This window comes from Hyperolius riggenbachi, chromosome 4 (assembly GCF_040937935.1).
Source record: "Hyperolius riggenbachi isolate aHypRig1 chromosome 4, aHypRig1.pri, whole genome shotgun sequence".
Classification (NCBI taxonomy): Eukaryota; Metazoa; Chordata; class Amphibia; order Anura; family Hyperoliidae; genus Hyperolius; species Hyperolius riggenbachi.
In genome coordinates this window covers 183,104,610-183,117,875 of record NC_090649.1, presented here as the reverse complement: position 1 = coordinate 183,117,875, position 13,266 = coordinate 183,104,610, and the positions used below count along the sequence as shown (strand labels likewise).

Here is a 13,266-nt window from a genome sequence, read left to right as displayed (position 1 = left end):
CCAGCTGCTACACAGCCTGCTGCAAAAATTAGATTGTGACAGTGCCTCTGGTCTGTACTGCATAATGAGAGAGATTTTAGTGGTCTCGAATCCTCACAGAAACCTTTTGAATGGACTCAGCGGGATTAAGCTGCGAAGTTAATAAAATGCAGGCTTAAAATTAAATGAAGCCAAGGTTTTTGAGGGGGAAAAAAAAAGTGCGAATTGAACCACATAAAAAAGGGCACCTGCGCTTTCAGCATCACGCCATGAAAATGAAGCTGGATCTCACATAAAGGTACAGAAAAAAAAGTAATCTGTCGATTTATTAAAGCATCAATGAATGAACAAATGAATGCATTTGTGTGCAAAAAAATGCATACATATATAAAGTCATGTACACACATACTTGCAAACATCAAATGACGTAAAATGCTAGATATTTAAACTCCGGTAATATAAAAAAAATAAAAATATATCATGCAGACACAATAAAGTGAATGCAAATTACACATAAAATATCTTAAACAAAAACTAAGATAGGAGTTAGATGCAAAGTACATTTTGCAAAATAAAACAAAAATCCTCATCATAGCCCAGGAAGACTATAAAAATAAGATTCTTTCAATAAGAGCAACATTCTTCAGTGCAATAAGCAGTTAACTTAAAACAATCCTAGTTCCATCTGGTCTCCTATACTGTAGTATTACAGGATAAAAAAAATACATACATATAATGCAGCAGTTAAGTAATGAAGGGTGTTATGATCAACACAAATATACTTAATGCACACTTACTGTGTGAATTTCTGGGACTTCTTTTAAAACTTCAGGAAAGTTTGAAATTGTGTTCTTACCAATGGTGCAACTTTCGCAAACTATAAACAAAGATATATTTATGTAGTTATATATATTTATATATTTATATGTGTAAAAAATTCAAAAAATGCTAGAGAAAGACAGCAATGAGACCCTCCTTCTCGTGAGACAATTTGCATCACATTAAAAGGAAAAAAAGAAAAACACAAAAAGGAAAAGAAAAAAATGGACAAAATGTTAGGCGCATCTAAAGTTGCATTGCAATTGAACAATACTGTGAGGCATTTATAAAGGGATTTTTTTGCCCTTCAGTCTGGTTTCTAATATATTACTGCACCAAGATTCAAAAGTCAGCATTCCAAAACACACATGGGAATCACAAAAATATTTATCTATGCCAAACTTCTATTTGTATCAAATAGACCATGACCATATACATTAGGTACTAAAATGCGGATAAGAGGATAGCCGCCTGTTTGACCTTAAGGCATAACTTTTGAAATCCAGACTGTAGCTCTTGAAATGTTTTCCTTAGTGTTGTAGTAGACCCTGTTAGTGTTAATGGTTCCGGTGCATTCATGTAGCTGCAGTTGTCATAGTAATGCTCTCTGTGGTTTGTGCAATTCCCATGCAGCCGGTCTTCTGCTGCCTGTCCCTATTAACAGTGCAGGGGCCCCACAATGTGGGTGGCAAGTCTGAAGTCTGCTCCAGGCTTTTTTAATCAGTTCAAAGCTCGCTGCTTTATTGTGTGGAAGATCCAGTCCACTTTTGTTGTCCATCCACCATGATGAGCATCATTCATTTGTTTCATGAAATATTCCAAAGCTTCCTGTTCTGATTTTTCCAAGGCCAGGGTCTTTCGGATGTACGCTATGTCGTCAAAAGACTGCAGTTCAGGCATTCCAGATCCAAGCATCATGGAAAACAAGTTGATGAAAAGACTGGCATGTTGTCGTATTGCCAAATAAGCTTTGTAACACATCTCTTGAAATCTAAGAAATGGCAATAGGAGGAGAAAAAAAAAGTATTAACAATGAAGTCATCTATTTGAACCAGTAAACTCATTTATAAAGGTTCTCCTGGGTGGGAGATACCAGAGGTCTTTGGAGGACATATGTGAACCAACAATCATGGTCTGAGTTGCTATAATGTTACTAGATCAGCGATTGTGTAACTGAACTTGTGTGTACACACACCTGTAGAGAGCTTTCATTTTGAAATAAATCCAGGGTGGGCGAGATTTATTTTACAACAAAAAGAAACACAGCCACTCATTGCAGGTGCACATCACTACAGTTACACAACCATTAATAAACATGTTTCAGAAAACCTTGTTATGGTCTAATATAACTCAAGCGAGGGTTAGAAACTTTCCACCTAACTGATTATAGTCAGATCAGATTTTCAGCGTCATCTATGTATCCAATAATATCCTACAGAACCTAGAAGCCTAATTTAAGGAACATTTTCTATTTTTATTGTGGAATGGGTTAGATATTTATTGCCATCCATCTTTTTCTTCTTATAGGATTTCCATGACGATTTGTAGATTTAATATGGGAACAGACAGTCCCAGGGATGGTAAAGAAAAAAAAACAACAACAATAATAACTAGCGGGTAATTCAAACCCTTCCCACTACCATTTTTTTGCTGTTTTTCCCCCTTTGAGAATATTTAATGGTAAAATGTCATGGATCGAAAACAGCAATAACAAAAAACATTTTCGTTCTATAGCCTCTCCACACCATCTAAAACTAATTTTGTTTTCCTGGAATTGGGCTTCAACATATTAAGACTACTTTGTGGCATTTTTTTATTGTTTATTTTACAAGTATGTAATACTGGTCATTAATACACCTGAGAGGCTGACTTGTTAATCATTAATGCAAGATATATACAGGTTACATGCTTGTTCCTTCCAGAAGCATACCCACACTCTAGTTTAAAAACTGCACACACGTATATACATTTTTACTAAAATGACTCCTGTTATAAAATAGAACTATGGGGGAAGCCATTGCCTACCTTCAGAAAAGATAGTTATCTGGTTGCAATGCTGATCCAGTAACTAAAACGCCTTTTGAAAAACATACTATAACCTTGTTCAAAGTGAGAGATACAGAAAAGATCTCCATCACTGCTATAAGACTAGCATTCTGTGGAATGTTACTTCTCTCCAGACAGCTGCAACTTAGATCCCAACTTTAATCCAAGCCTTGTATTCATTATTTTAATACAACAAATAAAAGCAGAGAAGACCATTTTCGTGTAATCCCCCATACAATCTCAGAGAACCAGCACTATGAGCCAACAAGGCTCAGTTCATTACACTGCACTGTCAACAACAATACTGATCAGAAGGAAAGCACATTTTCTTAACTAATTTTTTTTACTGTTTAGTTGCTGGCTTATTTCCATTCTGCTGAACAAACAGTATTTCTTAATAATGATGGAAAGAAATGAAGTCACTTGCATGTCTGAATGGTGGTATAGGTCACAGAAATGGTTACAGGATTACAAGACTTGAGCCAAGTAAAAACATTGGCTTAAACTTGACCAAGGCGGCTGTTAAGGACTGCCATGGCTGGGAATCTATAAAGTTTACAGGAGATAACCCCCCCCCCACCCCCCCATAGCACAGGAAGATTTGGAATCTTGGATCTTATGTGATGTCTGAAACCTTGCCAACTCTCAAGCACATTGATGCTCTATTCACCTTACTTGCTATAAACATCTCCATTGTGGGCTGTGTACTGTCCATCCTGTCCCCTCCATAGTAAAAGGTATTGATAGCCACTAGGCTTGTGATGCATTTGTACAGCACTCAGTCCCTAACCGTTCCCAGATAGTGTGTATGAGTCCTTACAGTAAACCATTTCACAGGTGTCTGGATTATGTGCAAAGATTCCTGTTAGGAGTCTGGACTGTACTTTTCATTTATTACTCAAGATTACAGTAGCAGACAATTCTCCTCTAGAAATATGGAGCAGCGCTAGGATCATGTGAACTCAGTCACGTAAGTAAATAGGAACGCAACTTGTGCTTTTTAAGATCATCTCTGAAATTCATAATTTACACTGGTAAGTATTTATAGGAAGCTGAGGGGAAACCATTGCTTTAATAGTGAGCATTCATCATTTTACAAATGCCACATAAACAAAGATTGCTTTTAAATAGCTTTACTCAGAGCTCAGCTACAAAGGACTTTTTCATTCAGCATCAATAAGTATGATTCATAATTCAAGAAATTTAAAATCAAAATGCTCTGTGCATTAGCTGCAATACTTTTTTTTTTTTAAACAACATACACATGCAGTGTTTTCTTTAAAGGACATCCGAGATGACATGTGACATAATGAGATAGACGTGTATGTACTGTGCCAAGCACACAAATAACTATGCTGCGTTCCTTTTTTCCTTTCTTTGCCTAAAAGAGTTAAACATTAGGTATGAAAGTGACAGTTTCTGTCCGGGTCGGGACAGGGTTGGACTATAGCATAACGCTCACTGATGAGGAATTACAGTCATAAAACTTTTTCCTGGCAGTAAATGGCTTCTGAGAGCAGGAAAGAGATAAAGGGTCAATAGTTCATAGATTTTAGCTCTGGCATACTAAAATGAATGTGTCATTGAGCAGAGACAATTAAACCGTAATAACTTAAAATAAAACTATGGGATGACTTAAAAATCATTTTTAGGAGGAGTAGGATAGATACAAGTGTTTATCTAGTAAGTTTATTTTCACTTTGGATGTCCTTGAAGAGATTGTTCCCCACTTATGGTGGCAACCCACGTAGTAATCTTTTGAATTAACTTTTGTGCTATTTAACTAATTCTATATGATAAGAGAACTTTTAATAAATCTATTACAGCATTCCATTTGTTACAAATTTGTGCGTATGAAGTGTATGAAAATGACTGAACACGCTACACATTATGTAGTATGAGCTCTTACAAGTGGGTAATGCAAAGCATATAGTTGAAAAACTAATTCTAATCCGAGCCAGATCATCCACATGGCAGTTCTAGGCAGCTGCCTAGGACCTGTAGAGAGTCTAGGGTCTCCCACTAAATCGAACTGAAAAAGGCAGGTGACCATCAGCGCTGGGCAAAAAGTGTCATCTTGCCAAGGGCCCCATTTCATCGTAATCATTTTATGATTCTAATAGATCACTTATTAGTGATCTTGGTCAACATTTTCAGAAATTGCCCAGATTGCCATGAGTATTTGGCCAGTGTAGCAGACAGAATTTTTTTCTTGGGCTTACCTTTCAAAGTCCCTGGTTTTAGTGCATTCTTGTATTCCTTTGCTGATGACAATTAAAAAGTCTTGCGTTAACACAAATGGTACTCGCTCCCGCTTGTACCCAAACTTTTTCTTTTTGTGATCCAGAAAGTGCCCAAAATCTATGTGGAACAGCTGACAGAAGAGCTAGCGTTAACATCTGAAAGTTGTAAGCTGAAATCTATGAATACATTAGATGCAAACTTACTTGCCCATTGTCTTTCACCATGATATTACTGTTGTGCCGATCACCAATTCCAAGAATGAAAGTGGCAACACAATAACCAGCACATGATCGTGTGAATAAATCAATAGCAGCATCGTACCTAAAGAAAGAAAAGGAAGTCGTTTTTAGAGCGACACACCTTTCTGTAGTAGTGGTGTTGCTTGGCATCTGAGTGCCATGCAACACCAAGAGACCACAAAAGTCCACAATTAGGTTAGCACACCAAAGTGGTTTCAATGCTGAAGTGTTTTAATTCTTCGCAACATTCATCAACACAAGGTTATGACAAGTGTTTTTGAGCCACATCGGTCCCTTTCATCAGATGATTGCAGACAAACGTCATAACCGTGTGCAGAAAAGAAATAAAGAAAGAAGGAAAGAAAGAAAAGGGGAAGGGGTGGGGGGACAAGGAAAAAAATGCATATTCTCTATATTATAAGCTAAACATAAAAACGTTTTTCTTTCTCAATATCTCTCAAGGAGGTTGATGCATGAAGCTGTGGTAATATGTTACTAGCAGATAGGTAACGCAGCAGGTTAATGTGAGTTACTCTATTAGCTCAACTCGCAGTACTAGAGTACCACAAGTGTGGCTACGGTAATGTGCTTTAGTAACACTGTTACAGTAGCAACACTTGCAGTACTAGAGTACTGCAGGTTGCGCTAATGGTGTAGCTCACGGTAACCTGTTGGTAGGCACAGTAAGGGCCCTTTTCCACTGAGAACGATTTGCTACTTGAACATAGGAAGCATAAAATGTATTTTTCACTACCGCGATTTGATTTTCTGTAAATTGAAATCGCTTTTTGAAGCGATTTTACCTGCGATTGTGCTTCATGTTAAAAGATAAACTCACAATCGCATAACAACACTGTGGAGTCGGTACAAAAAAAAAACTCCTCAGTTTATGAAACCACTGACTCCAACTCCAGGTACCCAAAATGGTTCCAACTCCCACTCCTCGACTCTTTAGTCTAATATTTACCAGGGCTGTGCATTTTGTACAAAAATCATCCAACTCTGGACTCCTCCGATTACGAAATCACCAACTCCAAGTACCCAAAATTGCATCGACAGACTCCACAGCCCTGGAAAAAGATAGCAATCGCTTGCGTCTGTGGTTTCCTTTTGCAATCGCTAGTGGAAAAGGCCCTTATATTGCCGTGCGCGGTTTGCACACAGCAATATTACCGCAGCTTTGTGCATCAACCCCATGGTCTCATAGGCAAACTAAGTAATTGTAGACATCAATAAGAAACACTAACAGCTACTGGTCACTAAATTGCAGGAATATCTTTTTAGCGTCAGGAAATTATTGCCCCTAGTTAGACACAAACCAAACCCAAACCACGTGCAAATACAAACGTGGACCTCTAGCATTCCCCATCCCTGCATAGAGAGATATATCCATTGAACTAAGTAACCAGGGATGAGCTCCGGATGAGTTCCAAATGGGTTTAATTTGGAATTCAACCGCATAATTAGTGCATCTGAGTGGGTGGGTGAGGGAGAGTTAAACGTACCCAGCTGCCGTCTGCTTTAATCCGTCCCACGCTGCGTTCCAAGCCGCGTCACGTGACTTACTATGCTTACTCCTTAACCCGGAAGGAGGAAGCGCGGTAGTCATGGGAACATGGCTTGGAACGTGGCGTGGGGTGGGTTAAAGAAGACTGCGTCAGGGAAAGTTTAACCACCCACCCCCACCCCCACCCCCTGGCCAGCCACATCAACTGCACTAATTATCTGGATGAAATCCAAATGAAACTCATTTGCATTTCATCCGGAGGTCATCACTGTAAATAACTACATATTTCCTACAAAGGAAATGTGATCTGAGCGCGCCCAGCCGGGCTGCAGCTCTCTTAAGCTGCTCCAGACCTTGTCTCAGATTTCTACACCTTTAAACCTATTTGTGCTGAAACTGGACTCAAAATACAGAGGAATTCCACCCACCACGACCAAGGCTACAACTACAACCAACCAGAACAATCGGATTACTTTGGATGGCAGAGATTTAAACTGGATTGAAATCCTCCATGAAGCTCACCTCTGCTGAACACACCAAGCCTTCTAACAGCTGACCTGAAACAAGACCTTCAACCTCTCTGGAAACTTGATTGCCTGTGATTGCCCTCACTCCACCCTGTGAGTAATCCTTTATACATTATCCAAGGCATATGCACCAAGTGACTATTTTCCACATTTATGTTATCATTTATCTTCTAAAACAAGGAACTTTACTTAAAATAAATCTATGATCCAACTCTGTGTAGGAATGAAAGGATTTTGCATAGACCCCCTTTGATCCCAGCAGGACTCCAGAAGTACAAGCTATCTGAACAAGTCTATTGTCTCTAATGTCAACATACAAATACTCATCAAAGGACCTTTTCTCTGCATGCCCTCCCAAGAATCAATTACAAATTAACACCTCTCTGGCTCTACTCTTAAAATCCTTTGGGATACTCAGGAAATGCAGAAGGGGGCGGAGAGGTAGTGGATCCAAGTATAAAAAACATATTTGCCCTCAGAAAAGCTTAATCACAGCTACACTCTGCAATGCCAGATCGATAAATAATAAGACTGCAACTATACATGACCTAATAGAGCTCTCTGATTTGACCTTTTTGACAGAGACCTGGCTTGGGAAGCATGCAGGCCCAACTCTTGAAGCAACCGTGCCGGCCAATTATTCAATCTTGCACTGTGAGAGACAAGTCGGCAAGGGTGGGGGGGTTGCCATATGCTTCAGATCCTCCTTGAACATAAGGCCCCTGCCCATAGGCCCCACTGAAACCTTTGAATGTATTGCAGCTCAACTGTCAGCAGAAGTAAACATCAACATATTGCTCATATACCGCCCCCCAAAAAATGGTCCAGCCTTTCTTAAGGAAATATCTGAACTCTTATCCTGCGTAACAGTGGAACACCCTAGATGGATCATCCTGGGAGACTTCAATGCATGGGTGGATGATCACGACTCCCAGCTAGGAAGTGAACTACTTCTCATAATGAATGAACTGGGTTTCTCTCAGGCTATCAACCTCCCCACCCATACGAAAGGGCACACCCTGGATCTTATATTTCATTCCGGACTTTTAATATCACACATGGATATAAACCCAGTGGTATGGTCAGACCACCACACCATCCACTTCTCTCTGACAGCACCAGCGATAAAACACAGAGGGAAAGAACTCATAAAATACCGTTCACTGAAAGATGTCTCACCCCAGCACGTTCAGAATATCCTCAACTTCGATGCATTAACCAATCATTGCGCAGACCCAGACTCCATGGTCCTGAATTACAACCATGCAGTGTCATCTGCCTATGACGCCCTCGCTCCAGTTCGCATCAAACGATCTACACCACTTCACCATGCGCGGTGGTTTGACAGCTCACTAAAGGACCTAAAGAAAGAAGTGCGCAGACTAGAAAGGAAGTGGCGAAAATCTCAGAATTCAAAAGATAAAACACACCCTTGTCTCTCACCGGGAAAGCTACCAAAATGCGATCACCAAGAAAAAATCCTCCTACCTATCACAGGAGATCGCAAAGGCCGCCAACAGACCAGCCCAACTATTCCGCACAGTTGATAGACTATGTAATCCATCCTGTCTAAAACCCACTATAACTCCCTCAAAGGAGCTATGTGAGAAATTTGCCTGCTACTTTGCTGACAAAGTATCTTCTATTCGGTCTCTCATTCAGTCCACAGCACCCAAGACTCATGCAACTAATGGAAATAGCTGCAAAAACAACCTAACACCCTGGACTGATTTCAAAAGTATTAGTGAGGAAGAGATCTCAGACACCCTCTGTCGTCTCCACCAGACAACCTGCGACCTGGACCCTGGACCAACTAAACATATGCTGAAATGCCCTGACCTGCTTGGTCCAGCATTTCACAAAATAGTAAATTGCTCTCTGCAAGCAGGGAGGTTTCCTACCTCTCTAAAAGAAGGAATCATCAAGCCCCTTCTCAAAAAACCTTCCATGGATCCAGATGCTATGAGCAGCTACAGACCTGTCTCCAACCTCCCCTTCTTAGGTAAAGTTATTGAAAAGGCTGTCTATCTGCAACTTGAAACCAGGCTGTCAGTAAACAACATCCTGGACCCTCTACAATCTGGCTTTAAGAAACACCACAGCTGTGAAACAGCCCTCATCCAAGTCTGCAACGATCTGCTCATGGCAAGGGACAGAGGGGAATGCTCCATCCTAATCCTGTTGGATCTCTCAGCTGCTTTTGATACAGTTGACCATGAAATCCTGCTTAACAGACTGCAGGAGTACTGTGGCATCAGTGGATCAGTCCTCCAGTGGTTCAGATCATTCCTGACTGACAGAACACAGAGAGTATCCCTAGGACCTATAATGTCCAAACCTGCACCTCTACAATTCGGAGTGCCACAAGGATCAATCCTATCCCCTCTGCTGTTTGCAATCTACATGTTGCCACTCGGTACACTTATCCAACGACATGGCCTGACGTACCACTGCTACGCCGATGACACACAGCTATACCTGTCCTTCAAACCTGGTGGAACAGACCCTACCCCAAAAATAAACTCTTGCTTAGCTGAGCTTCAGGCATGGATGAATGATAACTGGTTGAAACTGAATGCTGACAAAACTGAGGTCCTGTTTGTCCAAAGCCAGTGCTCGCCATCAAAACAGCTCTATCCTAAAGCAACACCAATCAGGATTGGGAATTCAGACATAAACAGCTCCAACCTTGTGCGCAGCCTTGGCGTACTAATCGATGGGGAATTGAGTTTCAGAAACCAAATTTCATCTGTAGTTAAATCTTCCTTCTTTCATCTGAAGAACATTGCAAAGATTAAACATCTGATTCCCCCAGAGGATCTTCAAACCCTAGTCCACGCCTTCATCACATCACGGCTGGACTACTGCAATGCCCTTTATGCTGGCCTCCCCAAAAAAGACTTGCGTCGCCTGCAATTAGTGCAGAATGCTGCTGCCAGATTGCTAACAAACCAGCCTCGCCACTGTCACATTACACCGATCCTTCGCTCACTGCACTGGCTACCAGTAGAATGGAGAATACTCTTCAAGATTGGACTGCTGACATTCAAATCCCTGCACAATCTGGGCCCTGGATACATGAAGGACTTGCTGAAGCTGCACCACACCTCTCACAACCTCAGATCAGCAAGTTCTATAAACTTGGTCACTCCCAGAGTGCACCTCAAAAAATCTGGAGACAGAGCCTTCTGTCATGCTGCCCCTACTCTTTGGAACTCCCTACCACACCCAGTAAAGACAGCACCATCCCTGGAGCTATTCAAATCCAGACTGAAAAGCCACCTGTTTAGCCTGGCATTTCCAGATTTATAAAATTCTTCCCCTGTACCACGATGGTCGGAGCCATGCTTATGCGCTTTGAGTCCCACGGGAGAAAAGCGCTTTACAAATGTTATTTGTTGTTGTTGTTGTTGTTATTCTAGAGCGTTGACCACTTAAATCAGTACACATGGCATTCCAAGAATTAGAGGATTTTACAGTGCAGTGGAAAGTTAATAATAAAAATAATGGGAAAAAAAAGCATTAAATGTTTAATGAATACAATTACTCACGTTTCTCCCTTGTTTTTGTCCTTTAGCCATTGGTGTAATGCATGGCTGTTGAACTGCAGGGCACCCTTCAGACCTCCCTTACACTGGATCTGCATAATAGTATGTGAGCATCTTACCACCTCAATCAGTCCCACACAATCTCCAATAGATAGGCATCCATATGGCAGCATTCTAAAACATTAGGACACACTGTTAGACACAAAAGTGTACCTAATCATCTTTCTATATTCAGATGTACTCAAGACCAAGTTTTTTTTAATTTTGGCAAAAATTGCATAGTAGAAAAAAAGAGAGTGTTAATGTGTAAATGCAAGATGCAGTTATCGATCAGAAACACAGGTCCATGTTTCTTATAACCAAAAGTCTTATATGCTGAATACAGGGAAACCCGACTTACGAACACCTACCGATACGAACTGCTGCGACTGTCCCCCAGTGTATTTTCCTCTGCCCCAGTTTATAACTATGAGAAGTGGTAGCTTGGCTCACCTAATCAATGGCTTCAGCTGCGATCACAGACCTTCAGTGTGCCTCTATTGCCGACTCCTACTGATGATGCGATCAGCCGAAGACGACACTAGAGTCGCAGTGAAGAAGAGGAGAGGTCTGTGATCGCAGCTGGAGCCGTTGATTAGGTGAGCCAAGCTGCCACTTCTCACAGTTATACATGGGGGCAGAGGAGGATACACTGGGAACAGAAGGGGACACATGGGAAACACAATAAATTGGGGAAGAACATCTACAAGATGCTCCTGGACCATGGACACACCAGGTTTAGTATATATATTTATCCCCCCTTTTTTCCCTCTCTAAACGTAGGTGCGTCTTATATTCTGGAGCATTTTATATGCCGAAAATGTAAGCATCACAAATTAGCTACATTATTATTGCACTTTTTTTTTTAAACGTATATAGCACCAACATCTTCTACAGTGCTGTACAAAGTTCAAAACATACGACAATGGGGAGTACAGATACATGAACAGTTCAACACACAGATACATATGATTGATGTGTAATTCGAAAAACATCACCAATACGGATTTTCATTTTATAAAATGCACAGAAACAGGACACAAAAGAGAGCAGTCCCTGCCCTTGTGAGCTTACAATCTACAGGGTAGTAGGGTGGAGAGACTGGGGGAGTAGATAGATGAGGTAGTGAGCTTTAAAAGGACAACTGTAATGAGAGGGAATATGGAGGCTGCCATATTTATTTCAGTTGCCTGGCAGTCCTGCTGATCCTCTGCCTCTAAAACTTTTAGTCATAGCCCCTAAACAAGCATGAAGCAGATCAGGTGTTTTTGACATTATTGTCAGATCTGACAAGATTAGCTGCATGCTTGTTTCTGGGGTTATTCAGACAATACTGCAGCCAAATAGATCAGCAAGGCTGTCAGGCAACTGGTATTGTTTAAAAGAAAATAAATATGTCAGCCTCCATATACCTCTCGCTTCAGTTGTCCTTGAAATTCTAGCTATTGCAAATATTAAGCTTGTCTGAATAGGCATCTTGAGGGCTTGGAACGGAAAGGCTGTGAGGAGAGAGTTCCAAAGAAGAGGGGACACTCTTGAAAAATCCTGGATGCAAGAGTTATGTGATATCTGGGGATTAATAACGGCTCTTTCATATTAGACAACGCGTGCTGGAGCCGTTCTCCTGCACGCGTTGTCTGCCTGCGGCGTCGTTGGGTATCTGCGGTGCGACGCAATCAGCGGCTGTAGCTGGTAATTAAACCAGACGGAAAACGCCGGCTCGCGGGTGCGTTGGATAAAAACTGCGCCCGGGTGCGTCGGAACCGCAATGCATGGAAACGCAGCGTCGGGTGTTAAAGGTAAAATGAAAGTCTATGGACTTTCATCTCACCTTGGTTAACGCAAACGTTAGCCGTTTGCGTTAACGCACAAAATCTGCCCTAATGTGAAAGAGCCCTAAAGAATGACACAGAGCCCGGTTGACACCAAGAGTCTGGCACTTGGCCCAGACTGAGACCTGCATTTGCCATATACTCCTACCCCATTGCCTGATAAAGCAGGGTCATACCTGTGAAATGCGTTAAAAAGAACCTTAAAAAATAAAATGTAAAAATGAAAATAAAATTAAAATGTTTTAAACGTTAATATGTTTTTGTGTCTATTTGGAGGAGGTAAGTCCGACACTGCCTTCCCCATGTTTTAAAGGTTTTATCTATTTTTACTCTTTTGGCGCCTCTGTTCACCTTGCACTAATATCTGGGGATTAATAAGGAAATGTATGGAGAGGATAGCCTATGTAGAGCTTTGAGAAATAGTGTTAGGAGTTTGAACTGGATCCTTTGGGTGTTGGGCAGGCAGTGGAGGGATTGGCAGAAAGG

At 41.1% G+C, this 13,266-nt stretch overlaps 1 protein-coding gene across 1 annotated transcript in view; it reads right to left on the bottom strand.

Moving 5' to 3' along the window:
• Window positions 1–427: 427 nt before the first annotated feature.
• Window positions 428–13,266, bottom strand: part of PIK3CA (phosphatidylinositol-4,5-bisphosphate 3-kinase catalytic subunit alpha) — a 102,736-nt gene continuing 89,897 nt past the window's right edge. The window contains exons 18-21 of the mRNA XM_068281058.1: window positions 10,913–11,083; window positions 5,292–5,409; window positions 5,067–5,218; window positions 428–1,789 (exon numbers count right to left, since the gene is read on the bottom strand). Coding sequence (XP_068137159.1) covers window positions 1,519–1,789; window positions 5,067–5,218; window positions 5,292–5,409; window positions 10,913–11,083 — 712 coding nt within the window. The 3' untranslated portion in view covers window positions 428–1,518. The remainder of the gene's footprint in view (window positions 1,790–5,066; window positions 5,219–5,291; window positions 5,410–10,912; window positions 11,084–13,266) is intronic.